General features: G+C 50.0%; 2 protein-coding genes across 2 annotated transcripts in view; one reads left to right on the top strand and one right to left on the bottom strand.

Moving 5' to 3' along the window:
- Positions 1 to 12724, top strand: part of Sytl3 (synaptotagmin like 3) — a 58992-nt gene extending 46268 nt beyond the window's left edge. The window contains exons 10-15 of the mRNA XM_059272397.1: positions 2090 to 2192; positions 7101 to 7271; positions 8745 to 8850; positions 9802 to 9907; positions 11093 to 11298; positions 12518 to 12724. Of these exons, the coding sequence (XP_059128380.1) occupies positions 2090 to 2192; positions 7101 to 7271; positions 8745 to 8850; positions 9802 to 9907; positions 11093 to 11298; positions 12518 to 12627 (802 nt within the window). The 3' untranslated portion in view covers positions 12628 to 12724. The remainder of the gene's footprint in view (positions 1 to 2089; positions 2193 to 7100; positions 7272 to 8744; positions 8851 to 9801; positions 9908 to 11092; positions 11299 to 12517) is intronic.
- A 287-nt stretch (positions 12725 to 13011) lies between these two features.
- The window catches only part of Ezr (ezrin), a 43125-nt gene continuing 38076 nt past the window's right edge, over positions 13012 to 18060 (bottom strand). Inside the window, exons 8-13 of the mRNA XM_059272823.1 lie at positions 17324 to 17487; positions 17003 to 17133; positions 16089 to 16249; positions 15636 to 15728; positions 14426 to 14677; positions 13012 to 14226 (exon numbers count right to left, since the gene is read on the bottom strand). Coding sequence (XP_059128806.1) covers positions 14062 to 14226; positions 14426 to 14677; positions 15636 to 15728; positions 16089 to 16249; positions 17003 to 17133; positions 17324 to 17487 — 966 coding nt within the window. The 3' untranslated portion in view covers positions 13012 to 14061. The remainder of the gene's footprint in view (positions 14227 to 14425; positions 14678 to 15635; positions 15729 to 16088; positions 16250 to 17002; positions 17134 to 17323; positions 17488 to 18060) is intronic.

Consider the following 18060-nt stretch of genomic DNA (forward strand, 5'->3'; position numbering starts at 1 on the left):
GGAAAAGATAGAAAGAAAACTAAAACAAAACCAAACAAAAACAAAAAGCAAATTATATATGTGGGAGACTGAGACAGGAAGCCTTCTGAGTCCAGGCCAGTGTAGGCTACAAGAGTGGCTTCTGGGACAGTCTGGACTATGTACAAGAACCTATTTCAAATAAACAAACAAATAAAAAATCTCTCTAGCAACAACAGTTTCTTAAAAATCTGCTTTTTTGTGTGTATAGAATTCCTATGCCAATTGGAAATTATGTACACATGAACATATTTTCTTCATATATGTGTGTGTGTGACATATATATGAACATCATATATATTCACCTTAGTTCACCTCATATTAGAAGTAGAATTGGTTTTCTGGTATGGCTTAAGGCAAGGCCTTTTCCCCTCCAAACTGTTTCAATTACTAACTCTCACAAGTGATAGTAGGAAAAGCAATGGATTAATGAGCTAATCAAACTCTTCTCCACTCTAAATCCTTCAATAGCTCCTCAGTTCTCCCTACCCCATCAAAATACAAGTTTCTATAGCAATTACAATTTTCCATAAAGATCCTCTTATTGTCTGGTCCCAGCTTCTGTTCCTCTGATGACACCAGAGCCCCAGGGATCTGGAATAGTCCTGGTTCCCAAAACACCCCCTGACTCTCACACTTCAAAATTTAGTCAAAACAATGTTTATGTATACAAAGAAGAAAGACTGAAAATTAATTATTTAAAACTTAACCATAAAGTACTAGAGAAAGACTAAATAATTTCTTTTAATTGTTGTTGGCTATCCTGGAACTTGCTCTGTAGACCAGGCTGGTCTTGAATTCACAGAGAAATGCCTGCCTCTGCCTCCCAAGTGCTGGGGTTAAAGGCGTGAGCCACCAAGCCAGGCTTCCAAATAGTCCCTTTCATTTGAAAGAGATTGGATTTGGCCTGCTCTATTAAAGTTGACAGCATGCATACAGGCTGGGGATGCAGTTAGCATATGTGCTGTCATTTCTGGTTTGTGACCCCTGCAAGTGTATATCAGGACCGTAGACTATAACAGCAGAAACTGAGACAAGGAATCTTTCGAGGCTAATGAATTGTGATAATTAATCCAGTACGGTGACATAGAGGAAAATGGAGGAATCAAAGTGCCATATGCAGGGGGGATGAATCTCAAATGTATGCTAATGAGGGGAAAAGTGAGTTATAGAAGGATGTAGATGAGCAGTTCTCCTTACATGGGTTCAAAGGCAGGATCTTTTATTGGAAAGAGTATATAGTCTTTGAGGTCTCTGAGCCAAAAGCTAAGTGTGAGTCAGTTTCTATTTTCTTCCTTAGTTCTGAGGGCTCAGGGTAGCAATGGGTGGAGGTGGAAAGAGGGGGCCTGGCACGTATTTGGAACATCTTGTTCCCGTCATCATCAAATGGGAGATGAGGAACGGGGACAGGTTCTAGAAGTAGGGGAGAGTAAGGTCAAGGTTACCCACAGTCTTAGGAACATTCAGCAGGGTTACATGCTCAACACTCGGCCAAAGCTGTGCGAGTCAGGAGTTACTCACATGGCACTGATTGCTCAAGTTGTGGGCTACAGGAAGATGTCTTGGTCAGTAAAGTGCTTGCTCTTTAAGTGTGAGTTTCGATTCCAACAATACCTACATAAAAAACTGTGCATGGTACTGCATCTCAGTCATCTCAGTGATGCAGAAGTAGAGAAGGGAGGAGCCCTGGGGCATGCAGACCAGACAGCCTAGCCTAACTGAGGAGCTCCAGGTTCAATGGAAGACCGTGTGTTGTTAATAATAATAATAATAATAATAATAATAATAATAATAATAGTAAAATAATAATAAGGTTGAGGGCAATTAAAGAAGACGTCAAACATCAGCCTTTGGCCTCGATGTGAAGGTGCATACATGTTTGCGCGCACACACATACACACACACACACACACACACACACTCTACTCAAGTCAGAATGCAAATCTTGCCTGTCAACTCACGCTCCAGCAGGGAAGCAGGGCAAGAAACCATTGATGATGCACTGTATTGCTCTGAGCTCTGTTCACCCCATGTTGAGTTCTCTCCTTGTTCTTCTGCCTCTGCCCACTAGATATGTCAAGACCTACCTGCTGCCGGACAAGTCCTCCCAGGGAAAACGCAAGACGCAAGTCCAGAAGAACACTCTGGACCCGACTTTCGAGGAAACCTTGAAGGTATTTGCCCAGTCAGACATTCCCGAGTCTTTCCTATCCCAGGCTGGGTCTAGGGTCAGAGGTCAGTGTACCTCTTTGAAACTCCAGAGTCAGTTAAATATAAATGTAGACACTGATACGTTTCTTCATGGCTCTGTCAATCAGTGCCGAGCTGATAGAAGGCAGAAGTCAGCCTTTGACTCTGCCAGACTCCGGACACAGCTTTGGATTAATGATCCCTAGGAAAATGCACATCTCACGCTAACACCTGGGCGAAGAATGACTTAAAGATTGATCTGCCTGAACATCAGAGAGGTGTTCTCCAGTAGAGGATTCTGAGAATGAGGCTACTGGGTTTTACTCTTTTGCAGAAGCGCCTCTTTATTGGAATAGATGAAACCTGTAGGTTTCTTTTCTTTTTATTAAAAAGGGTCATGACCCTTTTTAATAAAAAAAAGTTTAATAAAAAAGTTTTTATAACTCTTTAATAAAAAAGAGTTTTTATAAAAAAAAAAATTTATAAAAAGAAATTTACAGGACCAGGGAGATGGCAGTAGGTAAAGTCTTCAGAACCCACATAAAGTCAGACTCAAGCACTGTGTCCTACAGCAAGATGGGGGTGGAGACAATGGGGTCCTTAGAAACCGGCAGGACACCTGATAGACACAGTGGAGAAACAAGAGACCCCGTCTCAAACAAGGTAGACGGTTGTTCTCTGATCTCCAAAGGTGTCCACGCAAGTGCCTGTACTCACATGTACTCACATTCATGTGCAGATAGACATCCTACATACCCTCCTGCACATCCATTACACATATCCTTCATGCACGCATTATATCCACACCCATGCTGCACATCCATTATACACACCCATCATGCACACATCACATACACACCCATCCTGCACATCCATTATACATACCCTTCATACATGCATCACATACACACCCATCCTGCACATCCATTATACATACCCTTCATACATGCATCATATACACACCCATCATACATACATCACACACACACAAAGACAAAACAAATATAAAGGAATTATTTGAATCTACATTTTCTGTGCTACTAAGGAACAGGATTATGCCTCAGAGCAGAGCAGATTATGCCTCATCATCTCATTTGAGGTAGAGGAAGTCCCAGCATGGGCTGTGGCTGCTCCAGCCAGATGGGCTGCCTGGACCTGTGGAAACCCCAGCCATGACTGGCAGCTCAGAAGCCCTGCTGTCTGGCACTGGGGGCCGAGGGCTTTGTCTGCCTTTCTTGGCAAGTAGTAGCAGTCAGGGGCCATGTGGGGGGCTGGCACAGTGCCTTGAATTCATTAAATAATAATAATAATAGCCATTGTTCCCTGGGCCTTTGCTCTGGCCAAATGCTTCATGTAAGCACCAAGGATGGTATTAGAACCTTCATCTGCCAACGGGAAATTAGACTTGGGGAGATGAAGAAGCTTAGCAAGAACTCACAATGGAGAGGCTGTCCCAGAAAGTCCGTGGTTAGGGATCCCCTGTTCGGTTTTTAAATTGCAGATTCTGACTCAGCAGATGTAGGCAGGGCCTGACGTGATCTGTTCCCAGACTCCACTCTGCCGGCCACCCACATGCGACCATTGCAGCGAGGTCTGCAGGCTACTCGCTTGCTGGGAGACATTTGAAAGTTATGTGCTACCTAGCACATTTTAGGTTGATATTGAAATATTCATCATAAGTCCAATAAGGTATGTTATTCAAGGCTGAGGAGGCCCAAGAAATGAGATGTGAACTATTTTAGATAAGTATGTAATTATAGAGTTCAATTTAAAAGTCTTACTTGTCTTATTTAAATTACATGCAAGATCTCAAAGAAATCACAACTATAGTCTGCTAGGGATGTTTTAGGGTCTTAGCAAATTTTTTAGATCTCTTTGAAAGAATAATGTCTTAATTTTGTAGTGTTCTAACACAGGCCAAACTTATTCTTGAGGAAACTCCTACAGGCATGGTGGTGCACGCCTCTAATCCCAGCACTGGGGAGACAGAGGCAGGTAGATCTTTTGTGAGTTCAAGACTAGCCTAGTCTACATTGTGAGTTCCAGGTTGATTTTCTTTTTGTTTGTTTGTGCTTTTGTTTTTTTGAGACAAGGTTTCTCCATGTGGTTTTGGTGCCTGTCCTGGATCTCGCTTTATAGACCAGGCTGGCCTCTAACACACGGAGATCCACCTGGCTCCCCCTCCCGAGTGCTGGGATTAAAGGCGTGTGCTACCGCTGCCTGGCCCAGGTCAATTTTTTTTTAAAAATGTGATAGGAACCAGCACTTCCCTTCCCCCTGGGTTTGGTGTCCAGGAGATTTGTAAAAACCAAGGGAAGATGGCTGTGAGAACCACCTCTGGTGGGTTTTGAGAAATGAACATGGGTTGATGTAATGAGGGTGGAGTGTGACTGCCATTCCATCCTGACTACACACCATCTTGTCCAAAGTGTGTGTGTTAAAGTTGAGGCATGGGCTAGAGAGAAGGCCCAGCTGGTCAGGTACCTGCCACAGAAGCATGAGGAGCCAGTACCCATGTGAAAAGACAGTTGTGACATGTGTGTGTAACCTCAGTGCTCGGGAAGAGGAACAGGAAGGTCCGTGGGGCTCCTTGGTCAGCTGGCCTAGCCTAACAGCGTTAGGCTCAGCTGAGGGATCCTGTCTCAAAAAAAAGAAAAGCAATTGAGGAAGACACTTAATATCAATCTCTGGCCTTCATGTGCACATGCACCTACACAAATAACATACTATAGCACACACTATACACTCACACACACCACGTACACACACGCCCTGCACACACATGCCCTACACACAAACATCACACACACCACATACAACATACACCATATAACACACACACTGCATATAGCATACACCACACCAGACACACACACACACACACACACACACACACGCCCTACACACACATGCCCTACATGCACACATGCCATGTACACACCACATACATCGTATACCACACATACACACACATACACACATACACACTTACCACACCACACATACCACAAATACATACTGCACACACACACACACACACACACACACACACACACACACACACACAAAATTGAGGCTCTAAAATTCAACTGCCAACGTTTTCTGGATAGACTGTTTCTTGGGGCCCTCTGGGCTCTAAGAAGGTTTCTATTGCCTTTGAGACTCTCTGGGAGTCTGAAAGGAATGGAGAAGGCAGATTGGGTCCTTGTCTGCTCGTGGTCTCTGAAGCTGTTTGTATGTTAGACCCCATAGTCTACACCAGCCTCAGACCATGGTACAGGCTTTGGAGACAGCAGAAGACAGTTCTTGTTTGACACAGTAAATTCAGTTACTGGAGGAGACTAGTCCTGCTCATCAGATAGGGTGGGCAGCCAGTGAGGACCTAGGAAATGTCCTCAGTCCTGAGTGTCCCAGGGAGCCCTACAAGGGGCTACGGAGTGAGCCATTAGGGAATGACCCTCAGGTGACACTGTGACCCCGCTGCACCATGGCCCTCTTCTTGGAACAGCCTTATTTCTCAGAGGTCAGCAAGTCAGCTTAACCAACTGCTCATGAGAGATGGGGCAGGATGAGTTAGCTGTTTGTTTGACAGAGGGCGACATGGAACGGGGCGCCGGGTGCAGTGCCTGTACCTTAAATCCCAGCACCGGGGAGGCAGAGACAGGTGATCTCTGTGAGTTCGAGGCCAGCCTGGGCTACACAGTGAGTTCCAGGACAGCCAGGGTTACGTAGTGAGACCCTGTCTCAAACAGGGATTTGGAAAACAGAGAAAACCAGAACCAAGGGCTGTGGAATGGGAACATGCGCTGCTCAAGAGTGCTTAGACCCACGGCACATGGATCCCAGAGGGAAGAGGATATGGGCAGGGTGGGGACGGCACCTATCACTACCACCCCTCTCGGTCTGTAAATGGAGATAGGTCACAGTGTCTCAATCCCTGTTTCCTTCTATCTTCTCTCTCAAGAAAAGTGGCAAGAATGAGGAGAATGTAAAATCCAGCCAGACGCGTAGGTCCCCTGTGGCTGCGCGTGTCTGGTTACAGCATGTCACCACGCTGGCGTAGGCAGCATGGTGCAAAGGTCAGCAGTGAGAGCTCAGGGCTGGGTACGTGGGTGGCAGTGCCACTCAGCGCTGATAGCTTGGAGCCTGAGGGGGCCACACCTACCTTCTAAGTGACTCATAGTATTGACCTCACTTGTACCTGTGGAGGCCAAAGATGCCCGCTACAAGACAGGGCCCAGCAGCTTGCACTTGGTATTCATTATCGAAAAAGTACAGTGTACAGACTAAAATTTGGCCTCCCAGAGGCTGAGATGGAGTGTGCTGTGTGGCACAGCCTTCAGAAGGGACGTGTGTCACCTACATTCCTGATCCCTGTTCCCACATTCTATTCACATGCATTTTCCTACCCAAGGTAAACATATGGCTGTGGAGTCTTGGACTTTGCATTTATTTATGTTTGTTTACTTATTTATTTGTTTTACTGTGGTACTGGGGGTGGGTCCCAGGACTTGAAGGGTGTCAAATACATCTTTGATTCCCAGCTATGGTCTTACTGCATTAAAAAAAAAATCACAAGTCTGGTTTTTAGTATTTGGGATAACCCTGGCTCGGTGCAGTGTGGTCCTGTTCTTGGTTTGGTTTCCCAGAGCTAGGTAAGGACTTTCATCTGAAAGATAGGAGAGGGTGTTGGGTAGGAATAGGGGTGGAAGGGGATGAGAACTGGACTGTGGGAGAGCTCAAGGCACTTGGCAAGCAGGCAACGAGGTCTAGCCTGGCCCATCTTGACTATACCTGGACTCTGGCTGCAGCCGAGGCTCAGGACTCAGCCTGTGCAGGCCTGGGGGTGGTTCTAGGAGACCCAGCTGACAGTCTCGTCCTTGCATCTTCAGTATCAGGTCGACTTCCCCCAGCTGGTGACCCGGAGGCTGCAGGTCTCTGTGTGGCACCTGGGCACCCTTGCCCAGAGGGTGTTCCTCGGAGAAGTGATCCTTCCTCTGGCCACATGGGACTTTGAGGACAGTTCAACACAGAATGCAAGATGGTATCCACTTCGGGCCAAGGTGTGTCTTGGGGAGCAGGGGGGCTATATTTGTCAGTTTTCTGTGGCTGTGATAAAACAGTATGACCAGAAGCCACTTACAGAGGGTGTGTGTAGTTTGGGTGTATGGTTCCCGATGGATAGAGTCCATCATGGCAGGGAGGTACAGCAGCAGGGGCAGGATGCGTGGAGATCACTCACACCTTATGGGCAAGCAGGAAGCAGAAAGGGCAGATGATGCAGGGTGAGGTTCTGAACTCTCAAAGCCCACCCACAGTGACACACTTCCTCAAGCAAGGCTCCGGCTCCCGAAACAGCACCCCCCACTGGGAACCAAGCCTTTAAATTCATGAACCTGTGGAGTGAGATTTTTCATTCAAACTACACAGGGGCCGACTGTGCCCAGTCACCATGAACTCACTTCTTTTTCAGAGGATAAGCCACCACTGCCCCCCACCACACACACACACACACACACACACACTCTCTCTCTCTCTCTCTCTCTCTCTCTCTCTCTCTCTCTCTCTCTCTCTCTCTCTCTCTCGCAGCGTGAAGATGGCTGGGACATCTTTGGCTGGCAACCATGAGTGTCCCACCCAGCCTCCTTTGGTGAATGGGGTAGCAGCAGAGTGCCAAGTGAAAGTCACCCCACCTGATGCCAGCTAAGAGTAGCCCAGCACCCCGTCACTGAATGGGAAATGAACGTCCTCAGGCCTGCCGTGGGGCTCTGGCAACAGGATACTCTGGGCTGAGACTTGCTTTCTAGACCTAAGTGTCCCTGTCCCAGTTGGCACCGAAGGACCTGTTGAATGCTTCAGTGTAGATGGTAGCCGGCCCAAGCAGGCCTCCAGGAGTCCTGGCTACCCGGAGGGCAGCTTCTCAGTTCTGGTGGCGACAGCCATGACATTCCCTCCCAGCATACTTTACCACACCCTGGGATGGAAGGTCTATCAGATTCAGGATCATCTCTCTGGGCTTTTCATTCACTTTCTGACAACATCACTCCTGACCAGAGAAGCCACTTGTGAATGGTGTCCCTACAGGGGCTGGACACCCATGGCCTACATGTATGGCTTTAGGCACAGTCTGCAACCCTTTCTGCCTTCAGTACCTGAAGGAGGCATTGGCATGGAAGGGTAGCTCCAATCCTTACTGACCTAGAGCGAGCTGGTGGCTGGGGATGGATCTTGTTTTTTTTTTTTTTTTTTTTTTTCAAGCCCAGGCTTCCCTGGGATCATGCTGTGCCCAGTGGCTTCTGATGTTCTTAAGGCAGTGAATTGCTCCTCCCATGCTGAGGGGCTAAGGATGACGGGGATGAGTCAGTGTAGACAGAGGACTAGTTCACCAGGCATCCCCATTCCATCCCTAGGCCTTGAGCGGGTCTGTGGGGATGGGGTAGGGCATTTATGGACTGGGTTGGGACAACCACACAGCACAGGTCATTTGGAGGTGCAGGGCAAAGATCCTGCTTCTGAGCTCTGTCTCTCACCCTCAGGCTGAGAAACACGAAGATAATACTCCTCAGAATAATGGAGAACTTGCTGTTCGGGCCAAGCTGGTCCTTCCTGCAGGGCCAAGAAAGCTCCAGGAGGCCCAAGAAGGTTAGTGACCTCCAGCCCTGTGGAGCATTTGTTTGTGTCCCTGTCCCCAAAGCCCAGAGGGCAGGCAGTTTGAGGTAGGCAAAAGATTTTCCACTGCCCACTGACCCTACACTTTCCAGTCCCTGGAGCTTGTGACTTGAGGGGACATGGGTGACCGGAATAGGCGAGGCCTCCGGTGCACACATCATCCTTCCTAAAGTCTAGACTGGACAGTCTCTGGTGGCCCCATTGAAAAAAAGGGACACTGTGGCAGCATGCATCCAGAGTACAGGAACCAAGGATGCTTCGAGGGCACTGGGAGCTGGAGGCTGAGAGAGATCAGGGTGGAGCAGGTCCAAGGGCAGATCCTCAAGCTGTTTAACTTAGATAATGCAAGGTACATGGACGGTGAGGGCAGACAAGGACACGGGGGGCGGGGGGGAGACTCTCAATGACAAAGGGTAGTTTAGTGACTTTGGCAGGAATAGGAGGACATTCTGATTCCGAGCTCCCAGGGCCGGCAGCATGCACCTGCCAGAGGTCACTAGGAAGGGCCTCCCTAGACCAGCAGCGAGCGTATACGGCTCCCTTCTCAAACCATGAGTTACGATGATCAGCATTCACGGCTTTTCTCCCTGTGGTTTCCCCAGTACTCTGGATAACTGCCACCTTCCTGCATTTGACTGCTCCTTCCAGTCCGTCTGCATGGCTGCAGAGGCAGTGTGTGGCCAAAGCCGGTGAAGGTGTGGAGGAACAGTGCCTCTCCCTCCTGCTCTCTTAAGGCCAAGAGGCTATGGGTCCTCTCCCTCCTGCTCTCTTAAGGCCAAGAGGCTGTGGGTCCTCTCCCTCCTGCTCTCTTAAGGCCAAGAGGCTGTGGGTCTTCTCTGGGGGCCACCACCTTCTGGCCGTTGATACTGTATACTAACATATCAGGAAAAGCATGTTTAATCCAAGTTCCGACTTTCCTTCCAGGGACAGGAGGTCAGTTATCGCTTAATGGCCAACTTTGTTTGGTTGTGCTGGGAGCCAAGAATTTACCCGTGCGCTCAGATGGTACCTTAAACTCATTTGTTAAGGGGTAGGTATTAGATGTTGTCGGTGAGTATACACTGAGCGTGGTCTAAAATCTGTAGGAAACACCACAAAGTGTAGACCATTTGAATTCATCTTATTTAATCTAAAATAGGGCTGGTGAGATGGCTCAGTGAATAAAGGCCCTTGCCAGGTCGGATGACCTGAGTCCGGTCCCCTGGAACCAACCACACAGTGGAAGGAGAACCGGCTTCTGCAAGTTGGCCTGTGTCCAACACATGGGTGGCATGCTCACTTGTTCTTACATGCGTGCACATACAAAGTGATTAGATTAAAAAAGAAAATCAAATACAGCCTATTTTTAAGAACCAAGAAGTCCAAGAAACAAGGTTTGGTTATAAGAAGCTTGGCTGGGAATAGCAAATTTTTTTTTTTTTGTTTTTTTTGTTTTTTTGTTTTTCGAGACAGGGTTTCTGTGTAGCTTTGCGCCTTTTCCTGGAACTCACTCAGTAGCCCAGGCTGGCCTCGAACTCACAGAGATCCGCTTGGCTCTGCCTCCCAACTGCTGGGATTAAAGGCGTGCGCCACCACCGCCTGGCTGGGAGTAGCAAATTTTAAATAGAAACCCAGACTTGTCAGTTCTTGATATACCAGAAATCAGTTTTGAAGTTGAATATGAAAAAGTTCAGGTAGCAGTTCCCTAGCTCAGCGCCTCCTCCTGCGTTAAGCATCGAATGGTCACTCTGTGCCATTCTTAGTCACCATAGGCATGCCAGTGTCCTCAAGAGAAAACACCAATAATTATAAAGGCATAAACCCCAGTTCCTGAAGCATGGAAAAAATGGTGGCTTGTCAGGACAGAACCCCTTGCTACTACTGTGTATGCCCTAGGGCAAGCTAGCCTTCCTAAATGTATTTTCTGAGAACGGGACAAAATGAAGCCATGTACATACAGAGCCCTGGCTCTTCGGCATTCATTTTAATGGCGGCATGGCCATGAGGCGATCACATTGAGGGCCATATGCCACGGAATTCCAACTTACCCCAATACCTGATGTGGGATCTAGCTTGAAAAGGAAATAGGAATTCTAGGGAGAAGGCACATGGATAGGCCTCAAGATTCTAACCCAGTTCAGCAGAGAATGGGTGCTGCTGACTAACCCACAGGTACCTATGGGGAAGGGGGGTACACGCTGGGCTGTGGCCTCAAGGTTCCCGTTTCCTTCTTCAGCTGTCTCACTCTGCCAGACCAGCAAAAACTGCGTGTGAAGTCCCCAGTACTGAAGAAGCAGGCTTGTCCCCAATGGAAACACTCCTTTGTGTTCAATGGTGTCAGCAGCTCCCAGCTGAGGCAGTCCAGCTTGGAGCTGACTGTCTGGGACCAGGCCATCTTTGGTATGAATGACCGCCTGCTTGGGGGAGCCAGGCTTGGTTCAAGTAAGTCTGTTCACTGTTTGTGGATCTATGTCTCCCAGAGTGTATCGTGAAAATCGCAGGCTCATGTCCTTAGTGATTGCCCTACATGAGTACAGTGCCACCCATTCAGCCGGCTTTGAAACTGCCCTGTCCCGTCATAATGGGAACTCCCAAGTCCAGGTTTAACTCTACAACAGAGAGATAATACAGCCAAGTATTTCAGCAATTTAAATCAGATTTGGATCAGCTAAAGACACAAAAGCTTCAGGGTTCCCAACAGGCAAGGGACAGTGTTTACTTTTGTTCTGGTGTCAATCATAAGAGGATTATTTTCTTAAGGAAAATATCTTAACCCAGACAAACATACATCTGGAAAGACGTCACCGAGGGGACAGACAAGGGCACCATTCACTGTAGCTTACCCAGAGGCTGCTGGCATCGTATGGACAGCCTCTTCCTGGGAATGGGCAGGTTCTGTATTCCCAACTAGTTCTCAGCAGGGCTCCGACACCTAAGCCCTCCCCAGCCACCTCCAGACATCTCTCCAAGAGACTGCCAGCTAAGAATTACTAAACAGGACTTGGAGTTGCATTCCTTAGAATGCATGTTTCAAAGCAACCCCTTCCTCTGAGACATCCTTTCCACGAAAAACCAGGGCCTCCAGACCACCTTCGGCCTCAGAATTAAGTTCCATGATGCCCACTGGGAAGAAGTGGATGTCTGGAGTCCACCTCCCCTCCCTTTAGAGCAATGGTTCTCAACCTTCCTAAGGCTGTGACCCTTTAATACAATTCCCTCATGTTGTGGTGACCCCCAACCATAAAATTATTTTCGTTGCGACTTCAGAACTGTAATGAATTGTATTTGTTTTCTGATGGTCTTAGGTGACCCTTGTGAAAGGGTCATATGACCCCCCCAAGGGTCACAACTCACAGGTTGAGAACCACTGCTTTTGGGCATGGAATCCTAGGCTTTGGGGGCATCCTTCTGAGGAATGCCCAAGTACATCCTGGTTTTTTTGTTTTTGAACTGAGGATTGAACCAGGGCCTTGGGCTTGCTAGGCAAGCGCTCTACCACTGAGCTAAATCCCCAACCCAACATCCTGTTCTAATCCCACCTGTGCAGGGGTGGGGTGCCTCTTAGTCTCAAGTTGACGGAGAGAACAGGCTTCTCCTTAGCTCAAAAGCTAGGGAGGGCAAAGTGGTGTTCTCGCTCACCACCACCTCTGTCTCATTGCAGAGGGAGGTGCTGCGGGTTGTACGGACTCGTGTTCACAGTCCAAGCTTCAGTGGCAGAAAGTCCTGTCCAGCCCCAACTTATGGACAGACATGACCCTTGTCCTGCACTGAGGTTGAGGCCCGAGGTGACTGCCTACCCGCAGAGGTCGACGGGATGTGAGATCATCGCAGAATCAGACCCACCGGACCACCAGTAACTGACTGCAGTTCTGGCTAGAGAACAGAACAAAGACTGCTCCCTACACAGCCAGGGGGAGGTTCCGGACTGGAGTGGAAATGTCCTAATTTCAATAAATGCTCAACAGCGGCCCACCGCTCCCCGCATTTATTAACAACAGAAGTTCTAAGCTTTTGTGTTTCAGAGAAAAAAAAAAAAAAGTGTGGTGAGTGTTGCCTTATCTCCTGTGGAAAGTCTCCCAGTGGAGGAGGAGCTTGGGAAGACATCTTTCTGGTTAGTGCGCTGGCATGTCCCGAAAATCCCCCACGCAAGCAGACACAAGGCCTCGGAGAGCTTTTATTGTGCATACGTCTGGTGCTGTGACATCACAACTGAGGAAGACAGGAACTGAAAACAGGTAGGGACAGGCGCTCACAACAAACGGGGCAGAGTCCCTTCAGGGTCCGAGTATGAATGTTCTCGGCGTGTATTTCTTTAAATAAGAAACTGACAGAAAATTGAACTGTGCATTTACATGCACAAAAAAAACCCCACTAACATTCTGTACAGATACGATTACTACAGTAGTTAGTTCCCAACTGCCCCATGTCAGATCAAGTGTCTCGGTTACATGGTTCTTAATATTCTTTTATTCTGTAAAAGGTAACAAAATATACAGAACAAAACTTTCCCTTTTTAAAACTAATGTTACAAACCCATATTATCACTTATATAAATACTATTCTCTATAGCAAATCATTAGGTATATAAGTCCAACAATGTATGCTAACAGTAAGCATGAAAACAGTTTTGTATCGGAGGGTCCTGTACCGTACACTCTGAAGGACCGCCGTACACTCGGTCAGTGGTGTGCAGGAAGAAAACTGTGCGGGGGAGCGTGCTTTAGACTCACACTGCAAAATCATTTTCAACCCCCCGCAAAAAAACACAGAGATGGATCCTTCATAGAAATTAAGAACATAATCGATTTGAGCTCATTTCAAAACTAGAGAAAGTATGGCACCCATGTGTAAGCCACAGTGTGGTCCCTAATGATAATGTACCTGTGTCACACGGGCCAGCTTGAAGTTCCTTAGACTTTAGAGGCATCCGAATCCACTGCAATCAATCCTGCTGCAAACAGGAAGTGACTCAGTAACTGTCATGGAAATCTGGCCTGTTTGGCACTATGGTATAAGTGGAAGTAGCCAGGGGGGCTCCACGGGGGCCTGGTGCAGAACAGTGCTGCCCCGTAACTGCTCTTTAAGGGACAGGAACCTGTCAAGGGGGTTTCTAGACTTAAGAGTACTAAAGAGCCAAGTGTGACACACCCTGCTGTGAGGCGCCCTCCACCCTTGGTCGTGGTGTGGCCTGGCGTGGCCGGGCCTTTACATGGCCTCGAACTCGTCGATCCGCTGCTTGGTGTTGCCCTGCCTGATCTGCCGCAGCGTCTTGTACTTGTCCCGACCTTGCCGCATGTTCTCGTTGTGGATGATGTCATTGTGGGTCCTCTTGTTCTCATCCCGGGCCTGGGACAGCTCGTTGCTCAGGGTCTGCAACACGAAGCAAGCGTCCATTACCTGCCTGCCTCCCCTGTGAAGTCACGGTGCTACCACAGTGACATCGTGGAGTGGCTGGGACATGAGACTACAGAAGGGGCAGGAGAGAGTACGAGGGTGGTGGTGGAGTTCTAGGAAGGGCTGTTTGCAGAGATTTTGGGGGTGGGGGGGACACGGCGCTGAGCCCACTCACCAGCAGCTGCCGCTGCACACGCTCATTCTTCTCGGCCTCAGTGATCCGCTTCTCCTCATTGCGGTCGTCCAGGATGCCTTCACTGGAGAGCTCAGCGCTGTAGCCCATGGGCTCTGCACCCTCATCCTGCAGCCCCTCCTGCACGTGGTAATTCACCGGCTCGTACACGGGCGGGGGCGGGGGTGGGGGGGCCGTCATCACCAGGTGCAGCTCCTCCTTGGTCTTCACCAGGTCGTCCTGGGCTTCTTTGGCCTTTGGGGAGGAGACCGCTGGTCAAATGAGAACTCTTTTTCCCACAGCCTGTCTTGTAAGAAGTGGCGTGGTCTGCCAGCAGGGAGCCTAGGGATTCTGCCTCTGCTTGGCTCTCAGCAACAGTGGGGCCACACCTGTCCAGACGCCGGGCACTTCAGAGCACCATTTCTTTCTGCCTGTGATCCTAGTATACACTCATTGGCTGCGTTCTCCAACTATGCAGTGTCTGTGCATGCCTCTCGCTCTGAGTGGTGTTCTCGTCCACCTCACCCCCTTCCTCATCTGCCCTACAAATGGCTTTCTTCACCTGCTTGCAATGGGTTGGAAAACATGTAAGGTATGGCTGGGAGATGCAGGCCCAGGGCAGCCCCAGAAAGGGACTCCTAGAAGCAGGGCATGTGGAGAGGGACATGGGAACACAGGTGGAGGTCTGGGCCCTCTTTCACCTACAGCCGATGGACCCTGACTGACACAAGGCAGAAGGCCACACTGACGCCGCCCCAATCTGAGGAAGCAGGCTCAGAGGGGAGCCTGGGCGGTCACGTTGGTCTGGGGACCTCCAAGGTTCTTCAGTATACTCTGTCATATCCTGCTTCAAAGCTCCGTGACCCCATCACAGGGGGTACCCAAGCAATTAGAATCAAATCTAGTTCCCGATCGATCGGGGGTGTCTGATCATGGTCGAAAGAGCGTGGGAGGTGGGAAACAAAGGGAGGAAAAGGACTAAGTAGGTCTTTTGTTCCTCTGCTAATCCAACGCCAGCCTGCTGGTCTACCTCTTCAACAGGGTCAAGGCCGTTCCTTGGGGGATTTCTCTCTCATTAACAGAAGGCATCTGCAGAGGATTCTGAGCGGGTTCAGAAGCTTGTGATGTGACCTGCAGCTGAGCTAGCGCCCTCTGCCATGCTCCCCGCCCCAGGTGTCCCCACGGCCGTGCAGGTCTCTGGGGTCGGACTCACCCGATGCTGCCACTCCTCCACCTCGTCCTCCTTGCGCCTCCGAGCCTCCTCCAAGAGCGCGATCTTGGCGGTGTACTCTGCCAGCTCTGCCGCCTAGAGGGGAGGGCACTGCAGTTTCTAGAATCCGCCTGGCAGAGTCCATGGGTGACCCAACATTCACCCACAAGAATGAACGGCCTCCCTGGTGATGAGCTTTGCCCCCTCCTCCTCCTCCATGGTCAGGAGACTCTTCTCTGCACCTCTCTGTGTGTCTGTGGGGCTCTGGGCACCCACATCCACCTCCCTGACTGAGGATTCAGACAAGTCCAGCCCACCCCCTGCTCGCTCCCTGCGGCTGCTGCAGCAGATCTGCTTACAGCCTTAGCCGAAAGCTTTGCAAGGCAGGTGTTGCTTGTTTGACTCCCCAGGAACAGCCTCTCCATAATTGAGCATCTTGAAACCGGGCAATCCTACCAGCTGCTCCTGGCTCTTTATCTGATCCTGAGCCTGTCTCTCCAATTCCTCCTTGGCCCGCAGGGCGGCCACGCGGTCGGCCTCCAAGCGCTCAGCCTCCTCCTGGGCTCGCTTCCTCTCCTCCTCCAGCTGGAGGGCCTTCTCGATCTGCTCAGAGAGCTCTGCGGAGAACATGGAGTCAGAGCTGCTCAGACTCGCAGGCAGGAAATGAGGCTCAGCCTTCCCATCCCAAAGTGAGCTGATGGAGAATGGATGACAACTGATCCCAGAATCGCAAAGCCCTAGATTGAGTCCTGGGCTCGGAAGCAGGGACATCTCAGGGCTCTTTCCTGCTGTTCCTAAGATAACTTAGCGTGTGGAGACCACCGAGGAGCAGCTTGGAGAGACACCCCATTCCTGGGCTGGGCCTAACCCTGCTGCACCCTAATGGCACCATATTCCACAGCACACCCTTACCACTCATCACCTGGACACTGACTCAGACACAGAAATGGCCTGCTGGTGTCTTTCAAGCTCCAGCAAACAGCATATCCCCTCTATTCTAAGTGTCCCCAGAGGGCAGGAATGTATGGTGGAGCTGTCACAAGCTGGCTATGACAGCTGAGTATGTGCTAAGTGGATCTGGTATGGATTCTAAAAGGCGAGGAAGCAATGTGTCCCACAACTCTGCCCCTGACTAGAGTTTAGCTACAGGTTGACTCTACCTCACTGAACAGTCTCAGGAAAGTAGTGGGAAATTAAATATGACAGGCACAGACATTAATACAGCACAGGACTGCTCTCTGATCTCAGTGACGACACCGTCATCTACTTTGGGGGGGTTGTGTTAAACAGACAGCACTCTTGACCGGGTGCCCTCTTGGCTGTGGCTGTGGGAGTGGGGTGGGAAGGGGCAGGCAACCCCAGCTGCTGACCTTTCTCGGCCCTCTTGGTCTTCTGCTCATAGTCCTGCAGCCGAAGCATCAGCTCCTCCTTCTCCCGCAGCATCTGTTCCTTCTCTCTCTCCACCGTCTCTCTCCTCTTCTTCTCCGTTTCCAACTGTTGTCTGGTACAGGGAAGAGACACCAAGGGAGGGTGAGGCGGGCGGACCCGGACCCGGACCCGCAGACACAGCCGCTGGCCTGGATGGTTTATGATAAATCGGGTGGGAGAGGTTCCCGGGGGCAGTCTCTGCCCAGGCGGGGGTCCCAGACGCCCCAGACATGGTGACATTCTCTCAGGCGCTGGCCACTCACCGCTCCAGCTGCTTCTGGTGCTTCTCCTCCCGGGCCTGGGCCTTCATCTGCTGCACCTCGATGGTGTCGGGCTTCCTGCGGCGCATGTACAGCTCGTGGTTCCCCATGCAGAGCTGCAGGATCCGCTTGTTGATTCTCAGGCGCGGGGCGTAGAACACAAAGTCCTACAGAGCAGAACAGGGCGGCTCGGTGGGCATCAGCTCCTCCAATAGCCTCCTTTCCCAACCAAGACCACACTTCGCGGAGTTCCTTCTCGAAAAGGTCAAATGCCACAGAGGATGGGGCCAGGAAATGTTCACTCCCCGTGGGGAGAGTGTGTGGTCTGTGTATGTGCATGTGTGTGTGTCCACTTGCATATTTGTGGTCTATGTGTGGTTTGCCTAGCCTGGGTGTGTACACACTAAGTCTCTGCCTACAGCGCTCTATCAAGAGCCCTCTCCGGCCCCGAGAAAGGCAGAGGGACTTGTCACGAGCATCCGGGTGTACCATGTTCTGGTGTCTGCTGCCCCAGACCCATGGCCTGTCACCATCCTGCCTTTCCTGGTCCTGCCTGTACACTACACCTGAACTCCTGGGCTTCCTTCCGGTCTCCTGCGGAGCCTGTCACCGCTCACACACTGGTCACCGCCCTGATCTCCATGGCTCCAGATTCCCGAGCCAGGAATTCGCCACAGCCTTCCAGTGCCAGCCCTACAATCCACGCAAACCCCTGAGCTGCACTGTCGTGCCGCCTTCAA

Source organism: Peromyscus eremicus, chromosome 8b, assembly GCF_949786415.1.
Source record: "Peromyscus eremicus chromosome 8b, PerEre_H2_v1, whole genome shotgun sequence".
NCBI lineage: Eukaryota > Metazoa > Chordata > Mammalia > Rodentia > Cricetidae > Peromyscus > Peromyscus eremicus.